Source organism: Nanorana parkeri, unplaced genomic scaffold (genome assembly GCF_000935625.1).
Source record: "Nanorana parkeri isolate BGI_ZX_2015 unplaced genomic scaffold, ASM93562v1 scaffold710, whole genome shotgun sequence".
NCBI lineage: Eukaryota > Metazoa > Chordata > Amphibia > Anura > Dicroglossidae > Nanorana > Nanorana parkeri.
In genome coordinates this window covers 108,363-121,775 of record NW_017306978.1, presented here as the reverse complement: position 1 = coordinate 121,775, position 13,413 = coordinate 108,363, and the positions used below count along the sequence as shown (strand labels likewise).

The window sequence follows — 13,413 nt, the reverse complement described above, 5'->3', positions numbered from 1 at the left end:
GATGATGACGGATGGACAGGCTGGCGCTTATGGCAATCAGGACTCTAACTGGCTGACAGGCTGGCACTGATGCCAATCAGGACTCTGAATTGACTGGCAGGCTAGCACTATGGCAATCGGGACTCTGACTGGCTGACAGGCTGGCACTGATGGCAATCAGGACTCTGACAGGCTTGCATTGATGCCAATCAGGAATCAGAGAAGCTGATGAAGTGTCTTTAGACGTCCGCTCAGCCACGCCCACCTGCACGCAGAGCGATTTCAAAACAGGCACCGATGCCTGTTAACATACAAGCGATCCGCCGGCTATAGAGCTGGCGGATCGCTTGTATGAGCTGCCGGCCCGTGTCCCCCCTCCCCACGCGCCCCCCCTCCCGTTGTCACGCCGGTCCCGGGCTCCGCTGTGCCCGGTGCGAGCCCGGGACCAGCATACGGCCTCTGTCACAGGAGATCAGAGGGAGCTCGGTACACGAGCACCCTCCGGTCCCCTCTCCACTGCCAGAATGCGGAAGTGATGTATATTACATCACTTCCGCATTCTTGTGTCACTCTCCAGCTTCAGACGCTGGAGAGAAGCTGATGAAGCAGATCTCTGCTTCATCAGCTTCTTCAGGGGGGTCCTAGGTGACATTAGGGGTCTTGGAGACCCCTGATGTCTCCATAAAGAGGACCTGCCACATATTTTGCTATCACATAGAGGGGTTTCTTAGCCCCCTATGTGATAGCAATAAAGTTAAGTGGAAAACAAACTAAAGTTTCCAAAATAAAATTAAAGTCACACATAAAAAATAATTAAAAAAACAAAAACAAATTTAAAAGCCCCCACATACAAACACGCATGTAAACATGCGTCAGGTGCGCATACCTGTGAAAACGATGATTGCGCCCATTACGCCGCACATGTTACATATCGCCGTGAACGTCGCAGTGAGAGCAATAATTTTAGGGCCATCAATCACTGATAACACTAAACTGAGCGTTAAAAAGCTTTTAAAGCGTTGCCAATGGTCAATTTTGGGTATTGTAGTTTTATGCAATTTCGCGGGAGCGCGCAATTTTGACATGTTTGGTGCCTATTTACGCGATGTGACCCTGTCTTTTATATTTTACCAAAAAATTGGGTAATAATAATTGTTTCGTAACATAATGTAAAAAACACTTTTTTTTGTCCAAAATTTTCTGTAAATTTTCTGAAATATAGAAAAAAATAAAAACCCCAGTGGTGAATAAATACCACCAAAAGAAAGCTCTATCTGTCCCCAAAAAATGGTATAAAATTAATTTCAGTACAGCATTGCATGACGGAATAAATGTCAGTCAAAGTAACGCAGTGCTGAATACTGAAAAATGGCCTGGACAGGAAGGGGGTCTAAACACCTGGTCTTCAACTGGTTAAACAGCCTTGTAGCATAGGGGGTGCTGATTTATTGGTGGTCATTATAACAGCCTAAAATTGTTATGATGTTACCAGTTACAGTATTCTCACTCTTCTCTTTTCTATGTTGAATCAGCTTAAGGACTCAATTTATCATTCATGATTGTAATGAGTGTCTTGCATTGCAATTAATGTGCCACATTGGAGAAGAGAATTAATGTTATACTATTACAATAATTATAGTAACCTTGTTTTTTTTAAATGATTCCTTTAGGATTTCGGAGATGATGGATCTTTATACATTACCAAGGCTACCACAACCCACATGGGGAATTACAGCTGTCATGCTGATGGCTATGATAATATTTTCCAAACTCATATCCTTCAAGTGAATGGTAAGCAAAGAAATATTATGTACAAAACAGAGCTTTTTTCCACCTTAACTTCACATATAACAATGTTTGTTGTTTTTTTCTAAAAAATATTTGCCCAACCCACTAGGCATATAACAGAGAAGAGAGATGTAATATTAATTTCAGTCAATGCATACACATTTGGTGCAGCCTCCAGATGGACCCTCAAAACCAATGGCTAAAACATCAGTCTAGAACCAATGGGCACTGTATTTTGAGACTCACTTGCAGTTTCCAATGGGATGGAATCCCAAATTTTATTGAAGAACTGGGAAGTATACATATAGTGGGCACTATGGGGGTCTATTCACTAAGCTGCCGTAGGCAGCTTACACAATACATTTTTAATATAATGATTCAGAACATTAAATGTATTATCTTGATTTCTGTATTATTTCTTTTTTCTGTTATAGTCCCACCTGTTATTCGAGTATTTCCAGAAAGCCAGGCCAGAGAGCCAGGTGTTACTGCCAGTCTTAGATGTCACGCTGACGGAATCCCACAGCCCCAACTTAGCTGGCTTAAGAATGGAATAGACATCACTACAAAATTATCCAAGCAGCTAACACTGCAAGGTAAGGTAATAGCTTGTGGGCTGAAAAATGTGGATAGTAACTTGGGGATTTTATGTGTCATATGTTGTATCAAAGAACATGATCATTTTTGAAGTGCAGCTGCTGATGTTACATGTAAGTTTAAACCTGTAATTAAAATCTTTAATAGTAAAGATAATAAAGATTTGTATTTTAATGAAGAAGCAGGAAGACTCACACAAGTAGAGATATGGAATCAAATCTTTTGTACACAAATCTGCACAATTATAAAAATATAAGATTTACTAAAGTAATTAAAGTAATTAAACAAGAGCAGGAATACATCACTATAGTATGTATGCACTGTTGTCTTGCATGAGTGTTAAGATGTACATAGCTAGCAAACATAATCCCTGAACCTACAGCATATAGCAAAATCATAGACTAAAGCATAATGCATAAGGCCCAGTCCTAGTTTGCCATATCATTGAACATCCAAATAATATTGCTATTGTGCCTTCTGTTCTGATAAGGTACATCAAAAAATGTACATGTCAATATATTGCCTGAAAGAAAAACCTAATGTGATCAGCTCATTAGGCAGTGAGAATAAAAGTGGCAGGCCAAAGAGCCCATATGCAATGCTCTTTAAAAACGTTTGACAAAATGGTATATGCATGCATACTATGGCTTTTTTTTAAACTTTGCTGCGTTATTTACAGTAGCCTTTAAAGTCTAGTTGAACCTTCTCCATTTATTATTGTAATGCAGTCAAGCTTCATATACAATAACAAAATATTCTTGTGATTTGGGTTTTTTTACACACTTTTAGCTGCAGCAAGGACTTAAAGCTGCAGCACTCTGGAGACTCAGCCCACTGCTATATCATGGAGTGCAATGGCATTGGTTTCCAGCAGCCCAAAGCACCCCCTAAACACTTCTCCAATCAATAGCACTGTTTGGGGATTGTAGAAAGCATGCGTGGGCCTGGTTGCATAGATTTTTAAAAAGCATCTAGGTGATCTAGACAGTATCTGGTTGATTGAAACATTACTAGTGATTGGAGACAAGTGAGTATTAAACTAAGAAGGGGGGCTAAGGGCAGGGTGCGCTCTTATGTAAGTGTAACTGCATCAAAGGTGCGGGTATACTTTAAGTGATAGAGGCAGTGCTTAAGGCTGTCAGGCATCAGGGTTAAGTTAGAATAGCAGAGAGGATCGAAGGCCTGGGTACAGTCTGGACCTAGAATCTAAAGATCTCCACCAGGTCACAGAGTTTAATTCTTATGCACTGGTGCAATCAGCTGTGTTGCTGTATTTGAACAGCAAGAACCCCAAACCTATTTAATATGAGCTTATATTGTTCTTTTTATATAAAGCTATTGTTGTAACAAGTTTAACTGTAACGTGTTAAGACAATTGTATACAATATTTAGAAGTTTAGTCAAATTAGAGAAAACAGTCGATATTTACGGAAATGATTAAATATTCAGCATTTCCAAGTACTCACTAGGTAAGGAAAGCAATATAACTAATGCCACATGGTTATACTACATTACAAAGCCTTCTTTACCCCTTTGCTGCAATTTGCATTGTATTATTTTATTGTCAGCACCTAAAAGCAAGTGACTCAACTAGCCTATAAGATTGCTAAGCATAATTCAGCTCTTGGTTACAGAATTGTATTTCCCATTATATGAAGCACAACTCATCTTCTGTTAATATTTTGAGGGATGAACATGCAACACAGTAGGTGGTGCTTGCATTGGTGTTATAAAACGAATTGCTCACACAAGTGTTATGTCATGATAAGTCCATATGTGTTACCAGTGGTAAAAAGGAAACCATTTAAAATCCTTCTGTGTTTCTGAAATGTATAGAAAGCTTTTGTTGCAAAGTCTTATGGTTAGTTTATAATCACAAAACAGGTTTGTTCTGTGTTAGCCATAACAGAAGCAGAAACGTGAAAATGGACTAAAAGTTACACATTATCAGGACTTCTCTTTAACCTGTGTAGTGTTATACAGAAGTATGCTAACTTTTCTCATGGTATAGTGGTGTGCTGACAGATAGTATTTTAACAACTGGTATAATATAGCAACACTTCTTTTGTATTACCATGTGTTATCATTTCGGGTTCATCAACAGTATATCATTGGTGTCCTATATATATTTAAGGCTTATCAATTGAACTTATATCTTCCTCCAAAGTGGCAGCCTATTAAAGCACATAAATTAGTCTCCCAGTTTAAGTGTATGTGTATTCAAACATTTTCCTTGGCTTTGGTTAGAGTAGGAAAATATTATAAACCCTAGAAAGTTGGTATTGATGGATGTGTATCTGCTAGATAGATTCACCTCCTCTCTTTGTGCTGGGGACTGAGACAGAAATTGGTAGAAAATCCAAAATGTTACTGTTGTCACCAGAACAAGAGTTGAGAGGAAATTTTCCATTGAGTGACAGCTGTTTGAAAAGGAAATTACCTTATATTGTACCATTTACTTCTTATTGCATCCTCAGGACAGGCAGCAATGTGAACTCTCCCCAAAGGCAAGCAGAATGCAACAAATAAACTGGCAGGGACTTAAACCCTCCCCTATTCTATCCAAAGCTGAAAAAGGTTTTGGCTGTGCATAAAATGTAATGTACAGTTAATAGTACTATAGGATTCAGCAAACCAGACTGCTGAAAGACATTCTGCTATATAACAAGCATACAGGCAAACTCATTCATATAATGATTGTGGCCACTTCAGGCAACCCTGAAGTCAGGCTTTTTTTCAGAAGCAAAAATCTGGCAGCCTTGAGACCTGTGAAACTCTCTAGTCATGTCAGCTGCTAATGGCACAACAAGGTAGCAATAATCTAGTGTTTATAGATACCTTAATCCACTACGGCATTAAGGTTCATTAATAAGGCGATTCACACTTCCTGCAGATATCTTCTCATCCCTGAAGGTGTTGCCATCTTGTAGAAGGCAATTATTTTTTCTTGGTAGGTGGGAAAGCTTTCATGTTGTAGATATCCTCTGGCAGCTTGTCACTGAAACAACCTTTCATTCATTAAAATGTACACTACATATTCTTCCATAAACATAATCCCATGTAGCCAAACTCACTCTCCCACTGTCACACCAAAGATGTTTCATCTATGTGCCCTTTTCCTTTATAGTCTTTGATGTCCTAAATCCTTTTAAACTCATCTCTCCCTTCTCACAGGATTTCTTCAGCTGAACATGCTTCAAACACCTCTTTCAATTTATAAGATCTACTTGAAAATATATATCTCTGAAAAGCTTTTTTCTAAATTATTGATTTCTTTACCAACTCCTCCAAATGTACATTATCTGACCAGCTTGCACTTTTAATGAATATATTTCCACTCAGTGTCTGCAAGTGCTTTTGTATAGAAATTGATAGTGAGGTGTTCTATTTTATCTTTTATAATCAATTACAGTTTTCATTTTTTTTTCCCTTCGAACATTTTTATTCTTTCTTCCAAATCTACATATGAATGTGCTACACTCTTTGTATCAATTTGGAAAAGTGTTGTTAGCTTCACATATCATTTGAAACACTAAAATTGTAGCAAAACTGTATGCATGGCTCTTATTACATTATCTAACCCAGTAATGTGTCTGTTTGTAATCTATATTACTTCACATGTTTCCTCCAAAAATCTGTAAAACACTCACAAGAACAAATTCAAATCCACATAGCAAAATAGCTGTATGATAAAGCCCTACTGGAAGCAGTTATATCCTGCCCTGTGGGCTCCATACTAGTTTATGGCCAGTAAACTGAACCTATTCATTGGCGTAGTAGAGTATGTTCACTTAAATCAGTTGTAACCCCCCCCCCCCAAAAAAAGAAGAAAATATGCCATTTACTGTTACTTTTTTCTTCCCAGTGGCATTGATCTGTAGACTCAAAGAGCCTCCTCACTATTGCCACCATCCATAGTGTTCATGTTTTAGCTCTTCTAGTCAGTCATCTATAGCTGACTGAGCAATGTCTGCTCATAGCTTACTGTTTGGGGTAATCTTCATGGATGCCCACGTCACAGACAGCAATGCCAGTGGACATGCTTGAGTGACAACTCCACTTGTTCTGCAACACCACTTGCAAATTGGATTGCTGCCAGCACAGGTGACCTGGTCACATGCTTATCATCAAGAAGTAATATCATACATTGGCCTGGTTTATACACCGGTATTGTGTTTCAGGTACTAGTTTTAGACATCACTCCCAGTGTAGTAAGCTTTTATGCAAAATGAAGTCCTCAGCTCATCCCTTACTATAATCATTAACAAGGTGTGGTTGCACATTAATGCTGTATTTAACTTAGGGAGGATTGCTGAGCTGACCTTCAGGGAGGATGATTTACTATTGTCCCTGCAGCTCTAAGTGACAATTTCGTTGTTGCAGTGATCCGCTGCAGCTTAGTCCAGCAGAACAAGAAAAGTGGTCACGTGACCTGTATGATAAAAATAAAAACAGGTATTTCTGGCATTATTTTAAAGGCTTAGCTACTCTATGACTAAGCCCTGGAGAGGGCAGAATTGAGCCGAACTGTGCCAGTCTGTTTAAAGTACAGATGTTCAGCTACTAGTGCTGATGCTTGGCATTTTCATGAGAACTACCAGAGTTGCAGCGGTTGAAGCTGGGACCGGGCCCTGGCACTCCACCACTGTCCTGAAATCATTAGACTGTATTGTTTTAAAAAAAAACTGTTACATGACACTAAACAAAAATGTATCAGTAATTGTATCTGTAAGTACTTGGAATGGTATCGGTGCAACCCTTATACATATATACAGTATATATGAAAATAAATTATAGATTAAAACAGGCATGCACAAATCCCAGGAGCCCTGTATGCTTCTTAAAAGTGACAGCTGCCTCCTAACTTTTGAATTTTTCTATAGTCTAGACCTGGAGTTGGATTCTTTTTACTGTGGAGGTGTGTACATTAGAGTGTGAATGAGCTTAGCCAGCGGCACCTGTTTTTCTTGCCTGCTGCATGGCCATGGAGGAGCAGTGATGCAACACATTGGTTCTATTATTTTTAAAGGGTTAGCTATGTACATGTATTGCTTGTGGTGTGCCTTATTCACAAGAAGTTGGGAAAATATCTGGGTTTAAAACCACTTCAGCAAAGTGAATGCACACTTAGAAAAGCTTACTAAATAAAGCAAAACTGTGTTTACTTCAATAATTCAATTATATGCAAAGCAAAATCCTGTTTTTTGTAAAATTCCTCTGCAGAATTCCCCAGACCAGAATTTATACGCTAAGTAAAATAGTGCTAAATTTTCTGAATTAACATTCTTTGCTCCATTCTTTGCCAACCATAATAAATCATTGTTCTAGAATTAGCATTCAACAGTTGAAACAGGTCATGGTGTCTTCAATGACAGCCTGATCACGCAGGTGTTTCGCTTAGTGTCAGAGTCCCGTTAGTTCTATATGAGGATTCCTATAAATGACCAAACTTACAGAATTTACACAATGCGTAAGGGAAGGGGGTCAGGAAGTGGTGGAACTACCGCCATAGCAACCCATGCGCCTGCTAGGCTCGAGCAGATAGTCCTTCTGCCGACTGCCACTCCATCACTTATATTGCAGTGCAGCTGCCATGGCTTGATCCCTCCCCTCCTTCCTGTCAGCTGGATATAGGTCAGCTCTTTCTGATTTCAACCGTTTATGTAAGTCATGATGCATGGCAGGTGTTCATGCCACGACTCCTGGACATTCCTATTCACATATCACACTGAGGTGAGCCGGGCTGATCCACTGACTGAGCACTCTCCATCACATCAGACAGCTGCAAGAAGTTATGTGACCTGACCTGGAGGAAGGTGATTAATGTTGCAGTGATTGTAAGGCAGTTCAGTGTCATAATACAATACCAAGCATCCGCTGAGTATACTGAGTGTATATTGCTTGTACACAATGCATGTGTTCATTAAAACGTGTGGGTGGTACAATTGTTAACACTGCAGCTACCAAAGAAGCTGTGGAGAAGGGGTTATAATTAACTCCACCTTTCCCCATCTTTATTGGTGGCAGCATTGTTAACCATAATACTTCCAAGTAGGGATGTCCCGATGCCACTTTTTTAAGACCAAGTACAAGTACAAGTACTGGCCCTCAACCTAGAGTATTTAGTGCAGCACTGCAATAATTACTTTATGCTGGGGCCTGAGGGCTTGTTCACATGAGTTACAGTGCGTTCCAGAGCAGTTAGCTGCTGGAACGCACTGTATTGCATGCTGGCTCTCTGCAGTCTAAGGCAGGGGGGGGCGTGGTGGTGCATTAAAGTCAATGGCACCCCCACACCCCCCGGCCTGCAGTGCAATCGCCCGCACCAGTACGTGTGGCACAACATTGCCTGTGTTCAGGCAATTTTCTAATACATTTTCTAATAAATCTCAATGAAATTACTTATTTTAATTTTTATTTCAAGTGGTTTCATGACTACAAAGCTCTGGCAAATGTGCCTGTCAGCACAGCTCGTAGGCAGTAACTCTTTCAGAACCAACAATGCCTTATTGCTGTAGAATCCGGTGGGATGCAGCAAATATAAACATTGTGAAGTGGAAAGTTAGTGGGGGGTATTTAATTGCATTTTTGTAGGGGGAGGGGACCCCATGAAATGTTTTCTATGCTGTGGTTTCTAGTGATGCCCCTGGGGTCAGGCATTTACTATACGTTAAGACACATGTGTGGGTTTAGTGTTTGCAAATCCAGGCACCTAAATCGGTTATTTTTGTCCACTTACCCAATGCCAATAATATGTGGATAAAATAAAAAAAAACAGGAATCTTCTTTTCACATGATTGAGTAACTAAAGCTAATCTCAACTCAACCGCTGAGTGAAGACTCTCAACTGCTTTAGTAAATTAGCTTTAGTCATCATCAGCCAAACTACCATGAGCAATGAAATGCAGCTGCTGGATTGAGAGCATGTTAAAAGAAATGGCTAAAAGAGGCTACAAGAGAATAGCAGAACTAAGAGGAACAAATGATGAAAAAAGTTAAACCTTATTTTTTTTGAAAAAATGAATTTGTTTGATATACAATGCTTCAGGAAACCAAATGTCATGTGGTTTGGATCTGTTTTACAATTTCCATCAGCAGACTGGAGTACGGGTAATCCTTGACGTATGCAAGTTTTGTGTTGCACAACTCTATCAACTTTTTAAAGTCCCAAACGCAAGTAAAAAACATACGTTTTGACACGTGTTCATAGAATGTAGAACGCACTTGCAGTGCTATTACTTGTTCATGGGACCCAAAATGCAGCTGGAAAAAGCAAATTTTCCCACGCATTCATGTATGTTAAAACACAACAAACACACAGGTAAAATGTGGGTCACCTCTAGCAGAACAGGCAACATATGCTACTTTTCCGCATTTGTTACACGTGCGGTACCCATTGGATGCATGGGAAGCAAAGCAACAAACTGCAAGTGAATGTGCACAATGAATGTGATGTGCATTCCCGGTATGGTAGGTGTAAACAGCATGTCAAAGTCAAAAGTTGTTTATAAAATCTGCCTCTTTTGATGTATGAACATTGTCCAAGCTGTGCTGTGAGTAATATATACTTTATTCTGTTTATTTATTGTTTATTTCTTATTTGTTCCCTAATTTTCTTAAAACATTTGCTAAAAATGATTTTACCTTTTTGTAAAAAGAACAATATAGTCCCCATGGAATGACATTGAGGCACTGATTTACTAAAGGCAAATAGACTGTTCACTTTGCAAGGGAAATTTACTTTAGTTTAGTGAATCAGGTAAAGCTCTGCTGATTTCTATCATCCAATTATGTGCAAGCAAAAATATATATTTTTTAATTTCCCTTGCACATGATTGGGTATTCTTTGCAAAATGAAAATTCACCACATTCACTAAACTGAAGAAAATGCCTCTGCAATGTGCAAATTCCTGTGCAAAGTGATCAGCTTATTTTCCTTTAGTAAATCAACCCCCCGAGATCCATTTTCCTAATAGTGAAGAATTCAACATTGAAACAACTTTTAGTTAAAATTTTCCTTAAAACTGATTGACAGGTAATTACAAAACTCTTAGAGCTCATGCAAATTGTATTCATTCAATTTCTTGCTCAGCTGCTTCCTCACACAACACGGATACATAGCCCAAGATGTATTAATCTCTACAACAAATGAAACTTGAGACCTGTCATATACCAGATGTTAGAAAGACAATGAATTGAAACGATATAATGCCTATATCCTTTGTTGTTTAAAATAATAGTCCCTATAAAGTTTTGGAATACGCATGCTGATAATAGGTTTATTATATATAGGTTTTCTGTACGTCTGTACAATCCGCAAAGAAGAAAACTAAGAGAGTTGGAATCCTGTACCTATAATTTAAAAAAATAAGGTTTTCATTTAAAAAAAAGTTTGAAAACATGAAATACCCTGCATGTTTGTGACCCCTCCATGTAGAAGCACAGAAGGACCTGCTTGCCATAGCTTCTAAATTAAAGCCTGATTAAACTTTCAGTTTAAATTTTCTAAATACCATCCATTTCAAAAACAAAAGGTATGAAAAGTCTTGATATGAACGTTGCTGATTGCAGGGCTATACATCAGACCTCTGCAATGAAACCACTGCCTACCCGCAGAGAGAAAGGGTACCCTTCTGTATTATGCTAGCAGGGGGCAAACTTCTCTACTTTAGGCTGTGGCTGCTTTAGAAAACATTGAAAACCTTTTTTGATGCACATTGAATATTTATTGTTGATTTAAACTGAGGGTTTAATTGAGTTTTAAAGCAACCTTATCACTACCCTAAAGTGCTTGAATGGCAGGCACCCTACAAAAGAATAGGCTAAGTACTTACCTTTTGGACTGGCAGCGAGGAAAATCTTTGCTTGCTTCAAGAGGTCTGGGTGCTGCTACTAAACAACATTTCCAGGTAAATAGGATAGTGTTGTCCCTGCCTTGTACTGTGATTTATAGCACTGAACCATATATCACTACAGAACATACCCGGAAGTGTGAAATAGCAGCAGAACCTAGAGCTCTTGAAGCAAGTGAAGAATTCCCTTACTGCCCATGAGACAGTATTTAATTATTATGTTAAAAGACATGTGCCAACCAGGAACTTTAGGATAGCACCAGAGTAACTGATAATTTTTTTACATTTTCCCCTTAAAGGGATGCTAAATGGTTTTCCCTCAGGAGCTAGCTTTTTTAAATCTTCTGAAATATGCCCAATGCTATTTGCCTGATCTAGAAACATTATAGTGACATGGGGTTTCACAGATCTGTTGTTTTAGTTCTTTAAAAATAACATTCACTCTGTCTATGTTTTCTGCAAAGTAGCATTTGGCTGGCGAAAATTAAACATTTTCAGATTGTGCAAGCCTTCTTTGAAACCACTCTACTTGGTAGCACATTTCCTTAAATCTCCCCTCATACTCTTCAGATGACACACAACTTTTGAAGTCCCCTTTCTCCACAATTGAAATTCTCAAGGTGATCTCTGACTTACCTTTAGATAAAGCCTCCAGCCCTGACGTTTTCAGTGCAGAGTACTATAAAACTTTTTCATCTATTTTAGCCCCACATTTATGTGTTGTTGCAAATGAGGCCCACAACTATGGTTTCCCTTCCCAAAGAATCACTTGAAGCCCTTATCATTACTATCCCCAAACCAAATAAATCTGCAGAGGATCCCGCCAACTACCACCCTATATCCTTACTCAATACAGACATTATATATGCTAAACTCATTGCCAACAGATTACTACATATCCTCCAAGATCAAGTGAGTTTCATTTAAGGTAGACAGGCTACTGACGGCATGTGGCGACTTATAGATCTAAGACAGCAGACCGACCACTGTCGGCAGCCTTCTCTGCTCCTTTCTCTGGATGCAGAGAAGGCTTTCGATAGGGTACATTAAGGCTACCTTAAAGTGGTTTTACATAAATCTGGTATCGTGTACTTCCTAGGATCTGACATTGGAGCCTTAAACACCCATCCAAGTGCAAGTTCTCCACAAATTGGGCTTGTTGGTTAACAGATAATTGCTGTACGATACATATTTCATGATCTCCACTGTCATCACTGATATTCTTTTTTTTTTTACTTCCCTCCCTGAGCCTTCCCATGCCCTTTCCTCATGTCCACCATACGTACTCATCGAAGTATGTGTCCAAATATTGATTTATCTTTTTCCCATCTGATATTTTGTATCATACAACCACTATCACATGGGCACTAACCTAGGTGTTTTTCTCCCTATTTTGCCACGTAACACTCTTACAGGTGAAACTCGAATAATTAGAATATCATGCAAAAGTAATTGCAGTAAGTTCTGCAAAAGGGGCCCAAACCAAGTACTGAGTACATATGCATGCTTGTACTTTTCAGAGGTCCGATATTGTTCTATGTACAATCCTTGTTTTATTGATTGCATGTAATAATCTACTTTTTTGAGGTTGTGGATTTGGGGTTCTTGGGGTTTTCATGAGCTGTAAGCCATAATCATCACAATTATGACAAATCACGGCTTGAATTATCTTGCTTTGCATGTAATGAATCTATCTCATATATTAGTTTCACCTTTTAAGTTGCATTAGTGAAATAAATGAACTTTGCACAATATTCTAATTATTCGAGTTTCACCTGTACTTTTCTTGCACTGTTTTCTTTCTTGTTCAATCTATATTGTATATCCTCATGTTATGGGAGATACTTACTTTATTCTTATTTGACTGACCCCTACATATGTCACTTAGTTAATTGACCTTTGTATCATTTTACTGTACTCTCAATCCTTCCTGTATGCATCACCATATTTTTGTTTACTTCTATATGATGTTTTATATAAAATCCTAATAAAGATCTATTGTTACAAAAAAAAGGTGCAAAATGTACAATTTGCTAGTTTACAAAGCCTTTGTGTAAAGTGTGGACATCTAAACTGGAAACCCATTTAAGATATCATCTGTACAATTAGACTGAGGCATTGGCTACATCTAGTTAGCAAAATATCCAGTATATAAACATTGTTACATTTTGAGTATGCTTTACTAGAAGATAAAATA

At 38.6% G+C, this 13,413-nt stretch overlaps 1 protein-coding gene across 1 annotated transcript in view; it reads left to right on the top strand.

The window, feature by feature from the left end:
- Positions 1-13,413, top strand: part of FSTL5 (follistatin like 5) — a 447,340-nt gene that overhangs the window by 349,739 nt on the left and 84,188 nt on the right. The window contains exons 8-9 of the mRNA XM_018563909.1: positions 1,650-1,770; positions 2,202-2,363. Coding sequence (XP_018419411.1) covers positions 1,650-1,770; positions 2,202-2,363 — 283 coding nt within the window. The remainder of the gene's footprint in view (positions 1-1,649; positions 1,771-2,201; positions 2,364-13,413) is intronic.